The following is a 24,321-nucleotide window of genomic DNA, read 5'->3' as shown; positions in this document are numbered from 1 at the left end:
ACCGAGAGGGCGGAGTCAATTTACTGACACTTTCGAATGAGTTAATCGTTTTATTTACATTTTAAGATGATAGACTATAATTCTCATTCAATAATGATTCACTATCTACATGTACGTGTTGTTTTAGTGGCAAACATATATTATAATATTGTACACTGATTAAAAAAACGAAATGATAATTAAACTATATATCTGTTTGTCGGTCAAACTTTAGTTTTAAATTGTCCACACGGTGGCGTCGTTTCCCTCTCGCCAAGCCTCCATACTTCTAGTCCAGCCCCCCCCAAAAAGCCTCTCGTCCAACCTCAACAGGAACTGACGTCTTCGCTGTGCAAAGTAGATGGAAAAATGCAGCTGTGGGACAAAAAATGGCTCCAAACAGCACACCGATAAAAGGTGAGAAAGTGATATTTCCCCGCTTACTAAAATGTCTCTGTGCCGAAACTTTTTAAATGTCTTAGTCGTCGTTTCGAATCCGCGGCGCCTTGTCCAGATCGAAATCGGTTGCTTCCCGTCTGACAAAAAAATGCTTCTTTTCTTCCTTGTTGTGGGACCGAAGCGCTTGATTCGCTACTACTTTAAAAACATTCAATAAAACCTAGATTAACCACTATCTTGGTTTTAACAGCATCGACGTTAGCTAAATGCAGTTACCGTGTGATTGACTAGCAATCGAATTAGGCTTTTTCTTCTTTATTTAGTTAGCGGCTAAGTTAGCAGCCAACTTAAGTTAGAAGTTTGAGTGTTGACATTCGAAATGATCACCGGCTTATTAAATGTGGACTGGTGAACTTGTTTTGTTTTTGTTGCCATTACGCTAACTGCTCGTCCACAAGTTAGAAATTTGTACAAAAATGAACTATATCAGACTCAACAGTTGCTGATAGTCTACCTGCCAAACTAGCTTTCGTCCACTTTTAAAATGATCAGTAATTATTATGTCTGATATGTGAAATTAATACACTATCAGCAACCTTTGACACTGCTAAATCCTCAGAATGAAAATAATGTTAACATGAAATTAATTTGGTCTTATACTTTTCGTAGCAAGGAACCATAATTTGCTGCGAAAAGCAAAACCCAATAAATAGTCGACGACCCCCCGATCTATAATAAACATGTTTAAAATTGTCTTTTGTATTCCCCAAATGTTGTCATATAATGCAAATACAAAAAATATATAATGTGACTACTGCATTACTGTTAGTGGTTTTCTTACATAAATCACTTTGTTGCATTTTACCATAGTATTTATTATAATTTTATAAATACATATTATATCTTGCCAATACTAACTATCTTCTGTTAGTCATTACCAGCTGATCGCAATGTTTCACTGCATCATCTTGAAGAGTTTGCCCACCCGAATTCAACCTCACTAGGAACCCTGCTTGCCTTTCAGATGTGTTTAGGTCATAAACAGAAGCATAATTTTTTTTCTGGTCAAAGGTTTCAGGAGTGCTAGTGTAGTTTTTCTGTTTAGTCAAGCAATTGTTTTGACTTTGGTTTGCTTTGCTTACGTTACTTGTTTTTGTCATATATTCTCAAGTCTTTGCCCCAGTTACATATTTTCCATTTTTAAGATGTTCTCCTTGCACTTTGAGCCAACAGACTGCTAGGCAGTTTAAACATGGATTGGAAAGCAAGACCAGTAAAATCAACACTTGTGTGGTTTTGTCAATTCATGGAGGAAGTGAATGAACCAGGAGCTTCCGAGAGCTTTTTTTTTCTGTGACCTCTGCTTGCATTCCCCATTTGTTTCCACTCTAGTGATCATCCTTGACTGGCTCGTGAATACTTAAACAGCACAGTGACCGGCGGCCCCAATGTTGTTTTTAAAGGAGCAATATGTAAAAGTCGTGGCTAAAAATGGTAATGCAACAGGGATCAAAATATGGATGTGCACAACATTTCTTCCTTTCAGGTTCCTGGATAAGCGCTTCACAATGGAGAATCATGCTGTGTTATCATACCAATATAGCCTTTCAATCAGAAAAGATAGCAACCTTGGTTTATGCAATCTGTGGCAACTTGGACAAAAATACAGAACTGGCTGATGGTAGCGGGCGGGGCATCCGTTTTAAACACAGAATCAAAATACTTTTTGACGTCGTGAAAATGAAATTGGAAAAATGTCAACTTTAACCATTGAGAATGATGTTAAAAATATTTTCTTTAATGGCCATTTATTGAATAGTTAAAGTGAAATTTTGATATAGTGATCCTTAAATGTCTATGCTGCCATCTATTTTTTTAATAATGGAATTGAAGGTACTCTGTTCTTGCGTTTGTCTTGGCTCAACTTGCCTTTTATCTTCCCTTTCATGCACCCCGCTACTACTTGAGAATTTGGATCTTCTAGCATTTTGTTAGCCAAGTGTAGATTCAGTGAACTTCATCAGCCTTGGCTAACTACTCAAGCTTTAGCGTAGGGGAAAAACAGTGAACAATAACGACAATATGTTGGGAAGCCATAGCATATCATAGCAAGGAGTGCAGATAAAGCTAGTACTTGGCGAATGTGATCTGTTATGTTTAAGATGAGGTAAACAAATCGAAATCAACCATTTTTAACGGAGGGTGATAGGAGTGGTTGATTCATTTGATGCATAAATAATGCATGATCTCAGTTCCACAGTTGAACATTTGAGCCTAGGGTTATTTCATTTAATGACATTGGATTTCCCCAGTGTTCAGTGACTTTGGTTTTGAGGCCGAAGCCGAATTATGATGACTCACTTATTTATTTGGTTTATTTTTATTTATTTTTACTGCCCGCCTGTGTTCGCGCAGCTGATAACATAAACTTGAGTGCGAGGGCCAGCCAGAGGCATTGCGGGAGTGTGAGAGTGAGTCTGAGCGAGAGACCCCTCAGGTTGCTTAGCATGCCAAATTCTTGAACCGCACAATGGTGTTAGGCAAGCTCCGGTCCTAGCCTCCTCCGCCACAATGGGAGGGCAGTGGTGGGGGAAGGGGGTATTGCTCAGGAGTGCATATTGTGAGGAGGAACTCACTCAACCCTGTGGTGACGAGATGAATGGCAGCTTTCAGGAGTGCGCACTCTCATTTGTTAGCAACGTTATCTGGTTGAATTGGTCAGGGAAGTTGTTTACAAGGCATTTACTAACCTTGTCCTATTCCGACGGGTGTAAGATAATAAAATATTATGATTAATTTGCTAAGAAATTAATTTTTTTTTTAAGGAAAACAAATTACATGACTACTTCACTACACACACTTACCGAACCCAATTTTCTTAGCTCTCTGTAAACATCAACTGAAAATGAGGCGTCATTGTGAAAAGAAAACACCTTATGTAAATGTTTGTAGGAAGTTAGTTCAGCTGCTTTCTTCGTCACAACCCTGAGCTCAACCACACCATGGTTTAAAAGAAGCTGTAATCATCAGTAGAAGGGGCGAAGCGATCACTGGGGTCGCATCAAAATAGGCTATGCTAAGAAAAAAATGCAAAATATGTCTGCTTTAACAATTGGCATCCCTGTTGACAAATGTTTTGATTATGTTAATCTGAAGTGCAATCCCACTAGTCATATATTTAAGAATGACCACGCAATTACGGTTCGGTTATTTTGAACGTTTTAGTTTAGTACATTTGTATTTCATCTCAAAGAGTTTTGAAATAATTGACAACGTATTAAAAGGCATATTTTAATGTGGTACTTGTATGGTCAAGTTTTTTGAGAGGATACTTGATGTACATGTTTTGAAAACTATGGTTGCACTTTTTTGTAAGTGTACACATTTTAATTGTATCTCTCCTTTGCAGGTGTATGAGGCTTTACTTTGCAGTCCCAATGTGAAAAGGCGTCATGCTTGTGGCCCCTCCCAGTTGACACCATGGCCCAGATATCTAGAGGTAATGGGTTTAATCTGGATGTCCCCCAGCCAAAGGGGCTTGTGGGCAAAGAGGAAGCCCTCCGCATGGAGGAGGAGGCTTTAGCAAAGCTCCAGAGGGACAAAAGGCACACTCTTTCCTCATCTTCCACTGGGGCGTCCTCTCCCAAGTCAAACAAATCCAAGTCCGCTAAAGTTACTGCCGCCTCTGTTGCTTCCCAACGTTCGCCCGCCACCAAAAGACCAGAAAAGGACCTCATTGTGTTTCCTGAGATCAAGAAGCAGCCAGAGGCCAATAGGTTCAGCGACATCGATGTTGACAAGCTGACCAATGAGGAGTTAGAAAAGCTCCTACTAGATGAAAATTTTGGGGCCAACAGCAAACTATCTCGTCCTTCATCGCTGCTGGGCTTTAACCTCAGCGCCTCCTACCCTGGTGGCCATACATGTAGCTCATCCCCTTTCCAAGGTTCTCAATGGACACCCATCCTGTCCACTCCTTCGAGCTCCACCGGGTCTACGCCCATTCATCAACCAGCATCGCTGTTCCCTTCCGCTCCGTTCGCCAAGACAGGAACATTTCAGAATGGCTTCACTCCAACCATATCGCCCTTCATGGCGCTGCCTTCTCAGCAGCCACCATTCTTGGCTTTCACTCCCATACAACCTGCCGCTGCCGCCACCAGCACTATGGTGTTCCCACCGCCGCCGACGGTGGACCCCGTGATGGCGAAGCTCTTTGATAAGATTGCCAGCACCTCGGAGTACTTGAAGAATGGCAAGTCGGCCTGGACGGACACGGATTCCGCGACCGCATGTTCTGCCTCTCTGGCACCCAACCCAGCGACCCAGCAGCCAGCGGCTACGGAATCCGCATGCATCAGTCGCTTTGAGTGGCTGGATCTCGACCCGCTGACTAAGCGCAAAGCCGACAGTGATGAACCAAGCACATCGCCGGAAGATGGTCCGGAGGTGGCTCAGGGGCTTTCTGCACGGGATCCATGGGACGCGGTGCTGGAAACTGAAGGGAAAAGTTGTAAAAGCCCCCCGCTTGCATCGGGGTCGGCCCGATCGCAAGGTAGGAGAGCGTCCACTGGGGCTGCTGTCACCAGGAGCCACTCGCTCAACACCCTGGAAACGTCCTCACAACATAAAGCAAACAGTCAGGTAAGCACAGCTAGCCCAGACTGGAGAAAACTATTTTAAACTGTACATAGCTACTCATGCGAGTGCAGGAGTTCCATAGTAAAGTACTTTTATCAGTGTATCTCATTCTGACTTGCACATTGGAATCTGTATATTTTTCATAGTTTCTCAAACTCCAAACCAAGAAGAAAAAAAGCCAAGCTGGTACCGTGCAGTGTAAAATGTGCATCTAATTGGTTGGCAAAGGTTTTAGCCCATCCATGACTTAAATATCGGATAGTTTAACATATCATTACAGTTGAAGTCAAAGCGCAGCCGCCGTGGTATACCAGCGCTGGTCACTCAGCCTTACTACTACACCAATTACATCCTCTTGAATTATTTTCCAATTATCGGCAATGTTTTTTTTTCCCCAAACACAAGTGAGCTGAGGTTTTGCAAGGAATATTTAGAACATTGCCTCAAGACAGTGCGATGGGCAACTGCTAGAGAGTAACTGTTTCTGCAGTTTCTCTATCCATTTTTTATTTTACCCTAAATATTCCCTTATGTTGTTTGGGGGCAATTTAGACTTGTTCTTGGCTGAGCCACTACAAAGGCATTTCCCCCAATATATTGATGAAAAATGACTTTTCTCTGAAAAGCCCACCTTCACATATTTTTGCGTCATTATTGTTTGTGGATTTATCCAAATCCCCCAAATCAGCATATTTTTCAAAATGTTTGCTTTTAAAAAGCAATGCAGCATGTAATTGCATGATTAGATTTAATCAGAGGCAGAGGTTAGTCAGTTTATATACTGCACACCTAAGCTTGCATGCAGGTGCTTCCCTCCTTTTATGACTCTCACACTCCACAAGAAGGTGGAAAATTGCTTGCCAAACATTACCTTCTGTAATAGTGTACATGCAAACCTGTTTTATTTAGCTGTAAAAAAAAATATCATACCTGTACTGAAAACAAGCATCCAAAAAATGTCACTTGCGTTTAAGGTTGTATAGTGTGTGAAAATGCTTAAGTGCCTCAGACACTGCAGCTCCCTGATGTGTCAGCAAACATTTGGAACATACCACGAACACACTGAAGCGTTTTGCTTATCACAGACAGAGTTGGCATGTTCCCACTTGCCTGTCTGTCTTATTTCTGATCTTTATCTCCTCAGGCAATTTCATCTCAAATTCAATGAGTGTTGTTTCCCTTGCCTAGTTCCCAAATACACTGAACAGTCTGAACTAAAATAGACCCAACCGCCAGAGTCTTGATCTTTTATTTAATGCTCTAAATCAGGGGTCTCGAACTCAATTTACCTGGGGGCCGCTAGAGGCCGAGTCTGGGTGAGACTGGGCCGCATCAGGATTTCCACAAGAAAAGCACTGATAAAACATTCCAACGTTATCAAATACCTTTATTTTTTAACAAAAAATAATGAATTAAATAAATTAACTTAAAGATGAATAAAAAATAAATCAATCAGTAATATAAAACCAAATAATACTAATGAGCATACAGTAGATATACACTGGCTGGCTAAGTAGAGAAAATGAATTATTTTTATTCCGTTTCAAATGTCTGTATTAACAGCTCTTTAACCTTTAACTTTCTGAACTTGAATGGAACATTGAACATGAAATATTCTGAACACGGCTTCTTTTGCCTACTCCTTGCTGCTAGAGACCTGGCAGCGCTTCTTCTCACATAGTCACATTTGGCTTGAGGGAGGAAGCAGTGGAGACCCTCAGTAGAGCTTGAAGATGCTCATCAGTAAGTCTGGACCTGTACTTGGACTTATTGAAGTTCAAGGTGGAGAAGAGCTTCTCACACAAGTATGTGCTCCCAAAAAGGCACATGGTCCGCTTGAACCTTCGGGAAAGTTCAGGGAAGCTGGGGGTCAACTCTCTCAAAAATTGCCCAAGCTTGTCTGCTTCTCCACTCACCTCCCTGAACTTGGCTTTGAGTGCAGAGTTGCACTGCAGGTCAATGAGCTCCATTTGAAGCTCAGGAGGGGCATCTTGCACATCAAAGGAGAAGGGGTCCGCAAAAATTTGAAATGTGGCTTTGTGTGTCTTGAAGTCTGCAAATCTGTGATCAAATTCCTCCTGTAGCTTCGAAATGGCCTCAACATACTTCTCACCACTGAATGGTGTGCCTGCATCCACGAGAGCCTTGCATGCTGGGAAATGGCAAAGGTTTGTCTGAGAGAGCTGGGCTTTCCATAACACAAGTTTAGTGCAGAATGCTCTCACGTTGTCATAGGCAGCACTGACAAGTTGCCCCTGGCCTTGTAGCTTCTTGTTCAGTACATTAAGCTCATGTGTGATATCAACAAGAAAAGCCAAGTCCATGAGCCATTTGGGATCACTTAGCACAGGATCAATCAACTCACAAACGGCGTAGCTAGCTTTGACTGCTGCATTACTGTCTTTGGTAGCCTTCTTGAAGAGATCCTGTTGCCTCAGAAGACGTGTTTTAAGACTGGCAACCTGGTTGGCTCTCTCATCTCCCTGGTATTTTTCGTACTCCACAGCATGTCTCGTAGTACAATTACGTTTCAAATTGTATTCCTTGTGCACCGCAACTTTTTCAGTGTAAATGAGACACGTCGGGGTGCCCCTGTGTTCAACAAAGAAATATTGCACTCCCCACTTTTCTTGAAACTGTCTGTGCTCATCACCGACCTTTCTCTTCACGGCAGGCTTTGAAAGAGACATCTCTGGGGCTCTGTAATATGTTTTTCCACTTGGAATGAGTCTCGGGTTGATCTTTCACATTCAGTCGCGCAGGTTTGTGGCGCATGTGCACTTTCGCTCTCCGTTTCAATCGCGGAGATGGCTACAGACACTGACACAGGCTGGATCACGGATCATAGCGCCTCATTCAGTTCTATGCTGAGAGCAGCGGAGGAGTGTGCGCGCCGAGCGGAGTGATCGGCCTCACGGCTTCTCCTCCGCCCAGCTGATTGGAGGAATGAATGAGTGAGTGAGCGAGGCACTGGACAGCCCGGCCGATGTCCCGCCCTCCAGAGCCGTATACCTCACCGTGATTGGTTCATTCAGCTCCGAACCAAAGTTCCCTCTAATTTTTTGTTGGTCTGAGCAGAAAGACAACCTCCGCGAGCGCACTGAGTACCAGTGTGAGCGACATCATCGGTACTCGGATGATTCGCCTAAAGACGTTTCGCCGACGGACGTTTGACAGACGGGCAGGTCGCCGAATGGACGTTCCACCGAACGTTCATTCGGCCGAACGGAGGTTCCGCCGAAACGGGATTCGAACGCTCGCCCCGCCGGATCGTGTGTGTACAAGTTTTTCAACCTCGGCCCGCGGGCCATATACGGCCCGTTAGGATTTTTAATCCGGCCCGCCGCCGGTGTTGTCCAAATTATAGTAAAAATCAATGTTCGTCTGCCATCAATGGCAGTCCGGGAATAAGCACTCTTGGGCAGGCAGATGTAGCAGAACCGAGCCGTAAAATGACAGCAATCGGGTCAAATCCATCCTAAAACACCATTTAATGATTAAATACAAATACTGGATGATATCGCGATGGAGGCAAAAAAACGTCTATAGACGTCCATTCGCCAAACGGCTCAAAATGCTCTCAAATTCGGTCAAATCCAGCTGAAAACAGCGTTTAATGATTAAATACAAATACTAGTATTTGTATTTAATCATTAAACTAACAAATACTAGTACGACCTGTCCGTCTGTCAAACGTCCGTCGGCGAAACGTCTTTAGGCGAATCATCCGGTCACGACATCATCATTGCTCGCTATCGGCACACCAGTATCACACCTGCCACAAGCAGGTGCATGTCAATGTTCCCTCTAATTTTTCATGTAAAACATGCTGTAAAACAAGAAAAAAACATGAGTGGACAGAGCTACTGCCACTGGCTGGCACTTAAACGGCGCCATCATGGGGAAAGGGGTAAAAAAAAAAAAAAAAAAAAAAAAAAAAAAAAAAAAAAAAAAAAAAAATAAAAAAAAAAAAATAAAAAATAAAAATAAAAAAAAAAATAAAAAAAAATTGATCTTTCGTATTAAGACGGGGGCCGCAAATTATCGTCCCGCGGGCCGCAGTTGGCCCGCGGGCCGCATGTTTGAGACCCCTGCTCTAAATGAACCTACACTGCAGCATAGTGGATACTCGCCTTTGCTGTGCAGGGATGTAACCATCATTTTCCGGGCCAAGAGAGAAACATTGTGAAAGATCAACCAGGCTTCTACCATATATAATAATGACATAATTTAATATTGTTTTGGAAAAATGTAAGTCTGTCACTAAAAAGCAAAATTGCACTCTACGTTCATTTCCTGATCGAAAGAGGAAGCTTAATTGTTTTGAGTTCTCCTGCTTGTCTGATTTGAAAGGACTGCTTGCAAGAAGCACTTAGCGTATCGATTTGACAACGGCTCAAGTCTTGCTCAGAATAGACCTGTTAGAGCACCAGCTTTATTAATTTTGAATGATATCCAACAAAGGATTGACAATGGATAGTAGCTGGAAATAGGATAAAGCTATTTAAAAGTACCTATATTTTCAATATGGCTGTTTTTCATGCTTGTTTTTAAAAAAAAATCTTATATACTATAGATTTCAATTCTGCATCGGTCTGAAGGTGTCACCACCAATGCAGTGTTTCAAATGATTGCATTCCTATTCATAATGTGAGAGCCTTCCTCACAGTTGTCTTTCTCACACTGTCCAGCATCACCATGACACATCACAAAAAAATAAAAGGGAGCAAAAGCTTTTTAGTCAAAGTGGGTATCACGAGTGCAGGACAAAGAAGGCCCTGTCTCACTGTACGTTGTTTGTTTGATTCACCCTGCGTTTGTTTTCGCTTGCAATATGGCGCTAAAAAAACAGGACAACTTGTGAAACTTGTCTTCTCAGTAGTGGCATAGCAACGGTGGTTAGAATATGTCACTTGTCTCCCTGCCTTTGCGAGAGACCCAGGTCCACCGTCAAACTCCCCAAGTGACCTACAGAGATTCCTGACATCTCCCGATGTTATGTCACGAAATCAGCTCAGCCCACATTAAGATCGAGCTTATGCAGCTTCACACTTGCTGCCCTCTGTAGGAACTCACATTAACCTACTAAAAATGTGTGCAACATTTTACTGCTACGGCTAGGCAAGATTTTTTTTTTAACTTCAGTCTGCATTTTCAACTGGTATTCTTTAGCTAGGATCCAAAGAAAAGTTATGACACATTGAGATCGTTTTCAAAGGATACTGGAAACTGGATGACCTAATGTGAAACCATTTCAGGAAGTCTTTTTAGTTTTATTGTGACTGACATACTCTCCGACAAGTGGTATGGTGTGTTCAAACAGTCAGACGTCTCAAATGGGAGGAAACGATGATTACATCCACATTCCAAACATTTCTCCAGACCTATTTCCCTCCTTCCCCTTTCTTTTCTTCTCAATATTCTATCACCTCCTCCTCTTGCTCCTCTCTTGCCCTTCCAGAGTCAAATACTACCAAAGCCATGATTGAGCACTTTTGCAAAGCTGGGACTCTTGTGCTCTGCATTTCCTGTGCCACAGGACGTCTCTTCCTTCAGTCAAGAGTCCCGCAAAATAGCAGTGTTACAGATATCCTGGCATTATGTAACTAATCATAAAGTGCTTGCGTGATTGTGAGGAACTGTTTCCTGGTTTCCCATAAGCACTTCTGAAACCCTGTATGACCCAGTGAGGCATTTCTGTTTCCACTGTTTTAAAAAAAAATCTTGCCATTTACCATTAGCTAGAATAACTAGATGTGGAAAATTGGGTCATTCTCATTATTTACAATAATGGTGATTAAAATAAATAAGGCCTCTCTTCACATAATGTATTCCATGGTTGGAAATGTACAACTATCATTCCTGAAGTTAAAATATTGTATTCTGCATTTGTGTTTCTAATTTCTTCACTTTGTGTGTGCATGACAAGGGAAAGGGTAAAGGTCTGGTGAAGAATGATGCCTTGGAGGAAGAAGACGCTCAGAACCTGGAGGTGGTGGCCTTCTGTAAAGAGGTCGCAAGGTATAATATCTAGATAGAATCAGTTAGTCATAATTGGCAATGGAATATTAAAGTGAAACTATAAACAGTGACAGATATAGTCCCTTACCCCATATAGTGTTAGAGGTCTAAAGTGTCATCTTTTGAATAGCTGCCGTGTTGGAGTCGCCACTGTCCCTCAAAGGGTTAATAAATCCTCCTTATTGGGTCGCTTGTTACAGCCTGAGGTCCAAATTCCCTCACAACAATATGGCCATCAACCCGGGATACATCCGCAGCCCCGTCATTTCCCAGGGGGACGCCAAAGGCGACACCAGCTGCTCCGTGAAGGTGTCCATTGAAATCTCAGAGTCCCAGCAACCAGTGACCTTTACCTGTGACGGTGCGTGGTGTTTGTCGACGGTCAAAAACATTTAATATTCATACAAACTTATTTGCTTCCAGGTGATATTTAACTTTATTATGTTTTGGTAAACAAAAAAAATCCCTATGCCTTTAAGAGAGAGCACTTACTGATAATAAGGCCCCCGACCTCCCACTGTCTCGTGGGAAATACACCATGTGACTTGTGTATAAATGTATCCCCAGTTGGAAGCAGCTATGTTTTTGCCTGATCTCAAGGCCTTTTGGTTTCTTCCTGCGGTGAACTGATACCGGTTGGCCTCTCACACATTTCTGTCAATGCCCTCTTTTGTGTCTAAATTGGATGGAGGTCATTTGTTGCATTTGGCTGACTTACTTACTCTTTGTTGGCTAACTGTACGTATACGCTTACTTCCTCCCAGTTTCCCAAATAGTACTTTCCCAGCTTCCCCACTTTCCTTCGTCGTCCTCCGTGTTCTGTTCTCATTTCACACTTTTCTTGCTTTCTTAACTTTTCAATGTCTATGGAACTGGCTCTCTGCATTTAGAAATGCTGACTCACTTTGTTTTCCCTTTTTTTGATGAATCCTGCACTTTTCAAAGCACATAGTAACTGCAAAAACATACTAGGATATAACTGGCCCTGCGAGTGTGGTCTTCACCTTCTATTGTTACATACACATCAATTCCCTGTGAACCAATCCATGGACACCATTGTGCCTATTAACGCCTTTCTATGAGACCTCCAGGCTGCAGTCAAGAGCTTGTCCACTTTCCTTCCACCGACATGTTTGAAAATATACCTGCAATATAAAATGGAGGTGGCACACTATGCTGAAGCATGGTACGATAGAACTTGCCTCACGGGAGTGCACCCCTACCACCATTTCAACTGCAATTCTGTTCTGTAAAAAAATAGCCTCCATTCCTTTGATGGGTGGAGGGCTGTTATTACTGGATCCAGGGTGGTCTCCATCTCTGTTAACGTCTCGCTTACTACCACACTTTCCTTTTGGGGAAGAGTTATCTATCGCTGGATCTGTTCGCTAACACAGTCATTTAAAAAGAAGCTAACTTACCAAAATAAACTTCTTTGTGTTAACAAGCACACCTAGATCACAGCCTATGCCACTAATCCCTGTCAACAACACACTCCATCTGTATTTGTATTGAACTGAGAACAGGTTTGGTTTGGAATATGAGCCCATTTAATGTCCATCATATTGTTAAAAGGATAAGTATGCATTCACACATCACACCTTTAGGTCCACATACATGGTACAAAGAGTAATCCATTACAAAAACTACCACAATGCCCTTCATAACTAGAAAAACATGGTGGACATGAATCTATCCAGCGGGAAATCTCCTGGATTTCCTCATGCATTCCAATATGAAAGTGAAACTGAGGGCTCCACCAAGACATGTCGCTTCAATTAATTACTGTAGTTTAAGAAAAAGAGAGATTCCGTTCCTTTGAGTCTTCTTGGTGGCAGTAATGCGTGCTTAAAATTTTGTCATTAGTATAGCTGTTGACTGTGTAAAATTAGCAATCGTTCCCCACAAACACACATACAGTAAATATTCTTTCACCTACTTCCCCCACTTCTATTGCTGATATACAGAATGTCCTAAAACAGTTCATTTCCATTTTCATTTCCCATCATCTGTTTATCAGTTGCTCTTTTCCACATTACAGTGAACTCTCCAGTGGAGCTTCTGATCAGTCAGACACTCTGTTGGGTCCATGATGACCTGGACCAGGTGGACTTCTCCAGTTACCTGCTCAAAGTGTGTGGCCGGGAAGAAGTGCTGCAGAAGTGAGCTTTTTTCCCCCCATTAATTGACACTCCAATGTCAATGGCTATTGTCACACGGCATCATTCAATTTCCCTTCCTACTTATTAGCCCATTCATTGTTATGCTTAGCGTAACATTGCATCTGTGTTGTGCTGCACCATAGTAAACACAGCCTGGGCAGTCATGAGTACGTCCAGAACTGCAGGAAGTGGGAGAATGAGATCACATTACAGTTACTCTCACACTCCACCATGAGACGGGAGTTGGCTCGCACTGTAAGTCATTTCCATCTACAATGAAATGTCTCCTTTAACCTCTCTCCCAGCGCCTCCATTCATCTGTATTTTTACCCTGGAGATTCTGCTCAGTCGTCTGTTTTTTCCATGATCAAGTCCTTAAGCTTTCCTTTGCTTTTTTTCTATCTCAGTTGGATGATGACAATGCCTCCATAAATTTGGAAAAACACCTGAGCTATGTGGAGCGACCGTTTAAGGAGACCGCCACTAGGTAAGAAGTGTCTAGAGGTGTAAGTAAGGGCATGACTTCAGACTGGGAATGCTTTGAATTGAGGATAATAGTGTCAGAAATCACCAAAGCTTGAATATCTTGGATGAAAGAGCAACAGCATCATGGAAGCTTACACTCTATAGAGACAAGTTCATCTAAATTTTCTTTGTCTTTCTATCCCCAGACAAGGTCTGATTGACTATTTGGAAGGTTATCACAACCAAGTCAACATCTGCTTACAAAATGAGGTACCTTTACAATTATGCTAATGGTCACTAATTTTCCACCAAAAAAGCTCATGGTCGTCATCTCTGTTTGTACACCCAATACAACACACCCTTTCTCTGAATTTCAGACCACCCAGTACAAGGCTGTGGACCGGGTAGTGCAGACGGTAAAAAACTTCTGCTGCGCGCTGGATGAGGTGGAGACGCAAGCCGTCGCCGAAGCCATCAAACGGCTGCGACACTCCGTCAACTTGCCCAGGACACGGTCGCCAAAGGTGGGTTATTAAAGCGCACACATCGCAATTCTTTACGTGTACATGCCCTATAAAGCATGAACATGCCTTATCTTGCAGCTGGATTCCCAGTCACCTGGACAGGCAGCAAATGGTAAGTAACATCCTCATTGTCTGTTTCATTCATTATAACTTCATAGTGGCTCACTGTTGTTCAGACCTCCGCAAAGGTCCTACAAAGTTCAAATAAATTCAATGTTTGTATGCAATAATATACACTTAAGTGGAATCAATTTTTGACCCATTAGGTTTTACCAGTCCAGTGGACGAGAGCATGGCTCAACTCACCCAGGCTGTGTACGACCTTGCCAAGCTCTACCTTCGTTCCTTTTGTGCACCGTCCACCTCCATGACCTCGCTCAACGAAGAAACATTGAAGGAGCGGCGGAGCAACAAAGAAGCCTCCGGAACCACGGACCACCTCCAATTTACCCTCTTTGCCCTACATGGCATCCCGGCCAACTGGGTCAGCAGGTAAACGCCGATGCAAATTTTATTTATGAATTCAGTACAATATAGCTATAACGATTAACTCTCCTATTTCTTCAAAGCACACACACATTAACAAACAGCTCTAATCTTGCTCTCTACAGCTTGTTTTTCCATGCCGGTGTCCAATTTCAACCTGGCTTTATCTGTCTTGTATGCATTCCTGGGAGCCTGGAACAACATGGAGAAATTTTCCATTCCCAAATCTTTGTCGTTCATCCATAACCACAATCAGTACCTTTGTCACTGCAAAATCTGCAAGTTTGATGAAAGTCGAAGTGATTGTATTTTTTTAATCATCCATTGGCCTTATAGTGTCACGGCATATATAGAATAGAAATCTGATTACATTTTAGACCTTTGCCTTTCCCACCATTAACTATCCTAACCCAGTTTTTTCCTCAACCATTATTCAGACGTTTTCTTTGCCATTCCCTCACTCGGTAGCAATTTTCCTAACCAGCTTCTGCATGCTCTGTGCCCAGCTCTATTTTAAGACCATACCAAACATCATTGCTGTGTTTCTCCTTCCACATAAATGTATCCTGACATTTTTGTCGTATGATACTCTCTTGTTGACTTCACGCGTTTGGCCTGTGTGTCATCCATCTGGTACAGCCACAGGGAAGGCCCGGGAAACAGACAGTCGATAACACAGATGGCACAGAGCGCAAATGTTCACATAGTGTTTGGAACACTGTTGAGTCGTACCATTTTTATCTCAACTGGTACCTTTTTCTTTAGTGTGAACATAATATTGTGCTGTATGTGTCTGGTGTGTTGCAGTATTTAACAAAAAAATGTGCAGTATCAAAGGTGGATATTTGCAACATTTCTGAGATATAATTTAAGTCATTCTCAAGTGTATGATTAAATGGGGAGGAAAAATTTTAAATGTCTACTTTGAAGTAACTACTCTTGGCCCACTCTCTGTTTTCTAAGATTTGGTGAAACTGCGGTATACTAAAATCCAGTCTACTAGTTATAACACCCACATGTTAAAATTAGATTTGTTCTCAGGTGTATGTGTGGGCACACTGAGATGACAAAGAAGAACAAAAGTAACCTTTGAGTAGATGTTCAGGTCTTTTAGTACATAGGTGTCAGCATTATCATTAACTGCAAATAGTGGGTTAAGTGTAATACGCTACAAAATGTGTCTATTTGAGATTTTTTTTCCCCCTTACAGCTATGAGAAATACTTCCTGGTGTGTTCTCTCACCCACAATGGCAAGAACCTCTTCAAACCAGTGCAATCTAAACGAGTGGGCACATATAAGAGCTATTTCTACCACATCAAATGGGATGAGCTGTAAGTGCTAAATAGTACCACTTTTTCCCTTTGTTTAAAACCCATTCCCCTCCTTGACGAAGACAACGTCCTCCTCATCCGTTTGTTTTAGGATCAACTTCCCCATTGCTGTGGCAGTCCTCCCGCTAGAATCCGTTCTTGGCCTGACTCTGTATGGCGTGCTCAACCAGAATGCTGGGGGCTCCCCCGACTCCAACAAGCAGAGGAAGGCCCCGGAAATGCTGGGCAAAGTGTCAATGCCACTGTTTGACTTCAGACGGTACTTGAAATCGATTTGTGTCACAATTAAAGTCTGAAATATGCATAGGCAGCTGATCTGAGAGTGGGCATGCTTCACAGGGTTCTTGCCAGGGGCACCCGGCTCTTGTGTTTGTGGACGTCGGTACAGGGAGCCGCCGCTGGCTCAGCAGGAGGCCGCAAAAAGATGCCTACAGAGAGAATTGTGTTGCAGGTTAGTAAGACAGTGACATCATTCATCAAACTAGTAAATGAAACAATTAAATCACAAAATAAAATAATAATTACAATGTTAACATATAAAGTACAAATGCAGTAAATTAATGCACTTGTGCCTTATAATCGATTAGTATTTTACTATGGATTAATATAATTAGAATCTCTTCAGTCTTTTCTGCATGATACAATAAGATAGCTAACGTGTCCACTTGAATGTAGCTTCTAAATAACTTCAGCGTGCTTCCGACAGGTTGACTTTCCCAACTCTACGCTGGATGTTTTGTATGTGGGACCTCAGGAAGAGCCCACTCCAGAGCCCAACCCAATTGAGGAGCTTGACCCTGACCTTCGACGCAAACTGGAGAAAATATGCAGCCGGGCTTCTAATTTTGGGTAAAGAAAATACAGCTTAACAAAACAGCAGCTTTAAAAAACAGCAAAAACTATAACGGAAAGACCCTCAACACAACAGAACAGTAGTTCACATGCTACTGGTTTAGCTATTTAAAAATCTGAGATGTTTACAGTCTTGCACACATATTTCGTGTCTATTAAGTGAGGCAGACCAAGACAAATCTACTCCCTGCTGCCAACACAGACGACTTGAACTCAAACATAGTTTGTCTGCCCCTTGCCACCCAGGACCGTTTCATTCCCATCCGTTCCTCTGGCTCGTGTGGGCACAAGGCTTTTGTCTGTGCCCTCTTTGTGTTACTGGCCTGATCCCTTGAGAACAGCATGAAGTTTATACAGAGAGGTCAGCCAGTAGAACCGGGCATTGTGTCACCTAAGCTCTGCACCAGAACTAAATTGAAGGGGCGTTTGAGGAAAAGTAACAATGGCCTTCAAACCAGAGAAATTAGACAAGGGAACCACCCACATAACTCATTCCAATCTGAAAAATCTCCAAATGTGAGTTTTAGCTCAATTATTGATACTAGTAATGCAGTCCCTAATTATTGGCACTCATCCTGCAGGCTGAAGCGGGCCGACCACCAACTTCTCTGGGACCACCGGCTCCACTGCCGGAGGGATCACCCGAGCAGCCTGCCCAAGGTTCTGGCCAGTGCGCCCAGCTGGGACTGGGCCAGCATGGCTCACATCCATTCGCTGCTCCATTCCTGGCCCCCGTTGCCACCGGTCACTGTGCTGGAACTGCTCGATTCCAAGTATGCGCGTTTTTTGCAAATTTTACTTTGTGTGCGTGTATTTGTGTGAAGTCATCAAACTTGGATGTGCAGGTTCGCTGACACCGAAGTGAGGCGGGTGGCTGTCAGCTGGGTTGAGGAGAGTACTGATGACGAGCTGACTGACTACTTACCGCAGTTGGTGCAGGTACACCACCTATTGGCACACTTAACTTTGTTTTACTTAAACCACTTCACATTTCATTTCCTTTGGTTGTCCCCATTCTCACAGGCTTTAAAGTTCGAATGTCACCTCAAGAGTGCCCTCGTCACGCTGCTGCTTTCCAGGGCGCTCGGCAACATCAACATTGCGCACTACCTCTATTGGTGAGCTCATTGCACACATGCATATAAACAGCAAGTAGACTTATTACATTATAAGCATGCTTCAGGATGATGCAGCAAAGTCCCTCTCCGCCAAAATCAACAACCATGCTCGGTCTCCCATTTTAAACGACGAGTTCTAAGGGCCTCTTATTAACTGTGCCGTTGGCAGGCTGCTCAAGGACGCCGTGCAGGATGCGCCTTTGGGGCGGCGTTACGATCGTGTGCTTGGGGCCCTGCTGTGCCTCTGTGGAGCGAAGCTGCGAGCTGAGCTGGAGAAACAAACGCAGCTGGTCACGTTGCTTGGAGCTGTGGCGGAGAGGGTGAGACAGGCTGGTGGGTCCACAAGACAGGTATGTATGTCTTTGTACCTATCCATAAGACAGCTCTACATGTAGAGGGACCTCATTTTACTCATTGTCTGCCATTGATGGCCCTAGACGTCCAATCCATTCCCACTGGGAGAGCTGGCCGCCAATATCACTGCTAGCCTTTCTAGTCAAAATGAAATGGACATCTACGGGTGTCAAATTGCACTGAAACATGAGCATTCGCACCATGTCCTCTCAGTTTAAATAACTTAGACGTCTATATGTGTCAATGCCAGGCAATGATTTACAGGGGCCATAACAAGTGTATTTCTGTTTAATTTATTTCAATGTAATTTTAATTTATTTTCATTAATCTGCACATTTATTCGTACCATTTACATAAAATATATATTTTTTAATTACCTTCAAGGCTGTATTGCATTGTATTTTGCTCTTAGAAACGTTGTTCCCAATATTACCTGTGGCTAATCTGTAGGTTCTTATGTGTTCAGGTGGCTCTTCTAGAGGGCCTTGAAAGTGTTCAGAACTTTTTCCAGAGAAGTAGCTGCCGCCTTCCCCTCTTCCCTAGTCTGGTTGCCAAGGAGCTCAACGTCAAAGTAAGATACAGGGATTTTCTTTCTTTCTTTTTTGAAGGGTTGCTGCAGTGTAAAATAAAGTTAAAACTTTTTTGTCTGGGCAGGCCTGCTCGTTCTTCAACTCCAATGCTGTTCCTCTCAAGCTGGCTCTGGTTAATGCCGACCCACTTGGAGAGGAGATCAATGTTATGTTCAAGGTAAGACACTCAGACGATTTGAAAAAAGAAATGACATTTTCCAAGTATTGAAAAAAAATATATATAATTGAAAAAAACAGCCATATTCCTTTTAGGTGTGCACCAAAACAGGTTGGAAACTGGTACTCGGACCAAGTCTAAAGCCAACTTTACTTCTTTGATAATAATGTTAGGTCGGAGAAGACCTGAGGCAGGACATGCTGGCGCTGCAGATGATTCGCATCATGGACCGCATCTGGCTGCAAGAGGGACTGGATTTGCGTATCGTTAACTTCAAATGCATCTCCACGGGCAAGGACAAAGGTTCCAAAAACTCAGAAGTGACACGGCCAGCAGTTGAAATTCATGTTTAATGCCTTCAAAAACATTAAAGGTTTTGGTGTTTTCGGCAGGTATGGTGGAGCTGGTGCCATCCTCTGACACACTGAGAAAGATCCAAGTGGAGTATGGGGTCACCGGGTCTTTTAAGGACAAACCGCTGGCCGAGTGGCTCCGCAAGTACAACCCTGCCGAGGATGAGTACGAGAAGGTACCATATATCAGGGAATCTATATGAAGGAATGGAAATAAACTGACATGAGTTATAAACAAATGGAGGGAGATAATGTTTTTTTTTAACTCAATCACTTGTATTTTTCCATCGCCCACTCCAAAGGCATCCGAGAACTTCATCTACTCCTGCGCGGGCTGTTGCGTGGCCACTTACGTGCTGGGAATCTGCGACCGGCACAACGACAACATCATGCTGCGCTCCACGGGCCACATGTTCCACATCGACTTTGGAAAGTTCCTCGGCCATGCCCAGATGTTTGGCAGCTTCAAAAGGTGACAGTAAACGGAAAAACCTTTTTGATGAAATTGTCAACTTGTTTTGGACTTCTGAATGTTTTTTTTGCCTGCCTCCAGGGACCGAGCACCATTCGTGCTGACCTCTGACATGGCTTATGTTATCAACGGTGGAGAGCGTCCCACCAGTCGCTTCCAGTTGTTTGTCGATCTCTGCTGCCAGGCCTACAACCTCATTCGCAAGCACTCCGGCCTCTTCCTCAATCTGCTGTCACTGGTGAACACTCAAATATTACACTAATCTTCAAGCATCAATGTGCATTATATAGAAAATGTAGTTAATGTAGATCCATTTGAATTCTTATGATGATTCATCTGTAAATTGTTGGTTGTGTATACTCTTTTATCTCCCACAAAAATCTCACTGTGCCAACTACTTTTTCACATAATCGTACATTTTTAATGTAGAGCTGTCATTTCCCGACACGAGCCGAGTTTGCCTCCCTAATAAATCAAAGTTTCTTCTGTGCTCTATCCCAGAATGCTATTTTTAAACCCCCCAGATTGGGGCCAGAATGCTGAACTTCATTATATCTTTTCACTCATCATGATAAGCAGATCATTGAAAAAAAAACCTATAGGCTGTACTTCCTCCTTCCTGGTGAAATTGTACAAAATGATCCATGATGAATATTATCTCATCTTGTTTCAGATGACGTCATCGGGACTGCCTGAGCTGACTGGCTCTCAGGACCTGAAGTATGTTTTTGACGCGTTGCAGCCACACAATACGGATGCAGAGGCCACAATATTTTTCACCAGGTATGCTAATTGGTGACTATTGCAATCGACTTAATCAGTACTAGAACGTGCAGTGTAAATCCAGCCTAAATAATACATATACAATCCACCAAATAGTAACAAATATAATATATAAATATAGCATAAAAAATCTATTTTGATGGGCTACTGTTGGTTAAGGTCAGGCTGCAAGTTCTACTTTTTGGTTTCAAGTTTATTGACAAATTTGTGACATCACTGTAGACTGATCGAGTCCAGCCTGGGTAGTGTGGCTACAAAGTTCAACTTCTTCATCCACAATCTGGCCCAGCTCCGCTTCTCTGGTTTGCCAGCCAACGACGAACCCATCCTGTCCTTCTCGCCCAAGACGTACACCTTGAAGCAGGATGGCCGAATCCTCCATGCCTCCATCTTCTCTTTCCAGAAAAGATACAACCCTGATAAGCATTATGTATGTTTTTCTTTCATATATAGTACATATATCTTTGACTAATTGTTACTCCAAACCCCCTCGGTTCCAGACGTACGTGGTGAGGCTGCTCAGGGAAGGCCACAATGAGCCCCAGTTTGTCTTCCGCACGTTTGATGAGTTTCAGGAGCTCCACAACAAACTCGCTATCCTCTTCCCCTTGTGGAAGCTGCCAAGGTAGTCTCCCCCCTATGCTCATTACCCTTCATTAAATTGGATTCTCTTAGGAATGACATTGATAAGTTCGCCAGTGTTGAAGTTAAAGCTAGTTTACCTGAAGAAAATTCACCATGACAAAAAAAACATTAATGATGAACTATTAGTATAGGCAGTGATTGAGTGCACGTTATTTCTTGAGGGGAATTCCTGAGTAGAAACGTGCCTAGCTCCCTCTTGTGGATAAAGTATAGAATGCAGATAGAGCACGAGTCAATTGGTTGTTTATATCAGTGATTTTGTTTTTTCTTTCTAGTTTTCCAAGTAAAATGGTGCTCGGTCGCACCCACATCAAGGAGGTGGCCGCAAAGAGGAAGCTGGAGCTGAACAACTACATCCATAATCTGATGAGGAGCTCGGCTGAGGTTACACAGGTACACACACACGCACACCCTATATTTGTCACTAAACTGCCTGTTGCCATCTAACATTATTCTCTTCTAGTGTGACCTGATCTACACCTTCTTTCATCCAGTGGCGCGGGATGATAAAACAGAAGGTTTGGAGGCAGCCACAAAAGCTCCTGGTAAACAGAGGCTTTCATTCAGATGTATCAAATTGTTTTTACAAGTAGTACATTATTGTATGAGTGTACTGTTAAAAAACGTTTTAATTATGCAGGAAAGTTTTACCTTGTTACTGTGTTGTGACTCTTGCAGAGCCCCCATTGAGTCCCACAGCAGGCCGTGTGGAAGGGGAAGTGAAATTGTCCATCTCATACAGGAACAGCACACTCTTCATAATGGTCATGCACATCAGAGATCTGGTAAACAGTCCGAACATTCAGCATTCGGTTTGTTCACATTCCTTTTTTTCTGATGCCATATCGTCCGTGTTCCATTTCAAGGTGTCTGAAGAAGGAACGGATCCCAACCCGTACGTGAAAACGTACCTCCTCCCTGATCCACACAAGACCTCCAAGCGGAAGACCAAGATCTCCAGGAAAACCAGGAACCCGACATTTAACGAAATGGTTAGAAAAGTTATTGAGTTTAGATACAAAATTGACATGGACTCTTTCAGCACTAATGATGAGGAAAAAAATAATTTCACAAAAACAATGAGGCTTAGGCAATAGGCACAACTAGAATTGTAACATGCCGCTGGAATCCTGTAGATGGTGTTGAAGTGCTTTTTTCTAAAAAAATTAAATCCATCTGATTAGAATGTATTGAAACACAGACCTTTCTCCACAGTTGGTGTACAGCGGCTACAGCAAGGAAACCTTGAGCCTACGCGAGCTCCAACTCAGTGTGCTGAGTGCCGAGTCCTTGCGTGAGAACTACTTCTTGGGCGGCATTACTCTGCGCCTCAAAGATTTCGACCTGAGTAAGGAGACGGTCAAATGGTACAAACTGACAGACGTGCCCTACTTCTAAACAAAAGAAAAAGCCACCCTGATTGTTTCAGTGACAAAACAATCGCATTTCCTTTTTTCCCCCCCTCCTCCTTCACACCTTTAACAATGAGCTGTAATATTTTGTACATTTTGATATTAGAGGACCAAAACTGCTCACTTACACAAGAGTAAATATAAATATAGAGAGAGATAGACACGTTTATTTTTAAGGACTAGAAACAAAAGGGTTTTTTACATGTTCTCCTTTCTTAGGGGCTTTCACAGTTTGCTGCTTTTACTGCAGACATGTTAGGTAGTTTGATACAAACACGTTCCAGGTAATGAACTATAAGATTCAACATGAAAATGTCAAGTTTACTGCTTTGACTGCAGATGCCTGAGATAATTTGACAGAGGAGCTTCAAGGCAATGAATGGCAAAATGTTTACCACAGACAATTTTTATATAATAGCAGATATTAGAACTCATCTGACCTAAAAATTTAGGGTTTGCTGTTTTTTTCTGGTAACAATTTTGAGTAGTTTGGCCTACCAAATTCCATATAATGAATTACAGCATTTCTTCACAAAGTAGACAGTTGCTGTGAATCTATTAAGGTATTTTTGACAAAATATTCCATGTATAAAACTATTTAGCATCCTTCTGTAAATGTGCCAATTTTACCCCAAGAGGCCCAGCAAAATCCAACTCAAGTGTGCCTTCACGATGATTCATTCTCTTTTAATGTGGCCTTACTGTCAGATTCATTTTTAGCAACCAGGCTCACATAAATGTTCTCTGGAATGGCCAATGAATTTTGGGGGTTGTTTTCTGATTAAAGATGGGCTTTGACTAATTGCACATTAGCTGGTATTAATAATAAGATAGCACACTTTTAAGGGAGTTTGCATCCATTCATTTTTGGTGCTTACACACTCATTTGGATTGTTCCGGGTTTCTCCCGATTGCACTTTTACTCACATGCAAATTATGGGGGAAAAAAGACAAACTTAAAGGTTGGTGACTGTTTTCTTCCCCCTTGCAAGCAGCATGTTCACATATGACAATGATTGACCATTAAAAAAAGAAAACAATGCAACATTCGCTTAAATGAATATTATAACCACCTCAGTTCATATTACTACTATCTGTTTAAAGCAACTGTCACTGATGACATGGCCAGTTATTTATTTGTAATTGGTGACTTGTAACTTCCTCCTCAATTGATCAGTGTGTGGACTGTAATCCTAAAGAAAATTAAAATGTTTTTGAAATGTGAATTTGTCTCTCTCTTCCTCTTATGTTAAAAATATTGCTTACATTAAATTATAATATATCTCTTGTTGCTATCTATACGACATTAACTTTTAGGGTGGAAAGGTGCAATTCCTCACATGATGGTTTTCGCCTTTTTTGTATTAATTATTATTTCTTATTTTTGCGAGCTGTGTCTCATTATCCCTCGTTTTGTTTTGCAAATAGAAAAGCTGTGATTGTTCATTATATAAGAATATGAATAAATAAAAATATTTGTCGTCCAATCCGTTTTGACTGGGAGACTGTTACAGCCAGTTAAATAAGAGTCATATAAAGTAATAAACTTTTTAGTACATCAACACCATTTTTAAA

The 24,321-nt window shown here is 42.3% G+C and overlaps 1 protein-coding gene across 1 annotated transcript; it reads left to right on the top strand.

The window, feature by feature from the left end:
• Positions 1-288: 288 nt before the first annotated feature.
• Positions 289-23,972, top strand: pik3c2a (phosphatidylinositol-4-phosphate 3-kinase, catalytic subunit type 2 alpha). Its single transcript, XM_077597482.1, has 33 exons — positions 289-396; positions 3,788-5,022; positions 10,949-11,040; positions 11,241-11,401; positions 13,082-13,202; positions 13,346-13,457; positions 13,610-13,689; positions 13,874-13,937; positions 14,045-14,191; positions 14,270-14,303; positions 14,458-14,683; positions 15,888-16,010; positions 16,102-16,269; positions 16,350-16,461; positions 16,717-16,859; positions 17,444-17,635; positions 17,708-17,801; positions 17,886-17,980; positions 18,150-18,330; positions 18,801-18,905; positions 18,989-19,081; positions 19,255-19,384; positions 19,474-19,610; positions 19,737-19,906; positions 19,988-20,144; positions 20,580-20,689; positions 20,912-21,119; positions 21,190-21,314; positions 21,610-21,727; positions 21,798-21,879; positions 22,013-22,119; positions 22,201-22,326; positions 22,550-23,972. Exons 2-33 carry the CDS (start codon positions 3,859-3,861, stop codon positions 22,730-22,732), a joined length of 5,160 nt encoding a protein of 1,719 aa, XP_077453608.1. The 5' UTR covers positions 289-396; positions 3,788-3,858; the 3' UTR covers positions 22,733-23,972.
• Positions 23,973-24,321: the final 349 nt, after the last annotated feature.

This window comes from Stigmatopora argus, chromosome 3 (genome assembly GCF_051989625.1).
Source record: "Stigmatopora argus isolate UIUO_Sarg chromosome 3, RoL_Sarg_1.0, whole genome shotgun sequence".
Taxonomy (NCBI): Eukaryota; Metazoa; Chordata; class Actinopteri; order Syngnathiformes; family Syngnathidae; genus Stigmatopora; species Stigmatopora argus.
This window is presented reverse-complemented; position numbering and strand designations above follow the sequence as displayed.

Bases quoted from the DNA above. Each gene is read 5' to 3' on its own strand.
- pik3c2a (XM_077597482.1), top strand. From the start codon at position 3,859: ATGGCCCAGATATCTAGAGGTAATGGGTTTAATCTGGATGTCCCCCAG. The intron at 17,981-18,149 runs GTGAGCTCATTG...TGCCGTTGGCAG, and splicing joins ATTGCGCACTACCTCTATTG to GCTGCTCAAGGACGCCGTGC. The intron at 19,611-19,736 runs GTACCATATATC...CCCACTCCAAAG, and splicing joins CCGAGGATGAGTACGAGAAG to GCATCCGAGAACTTCATCTA.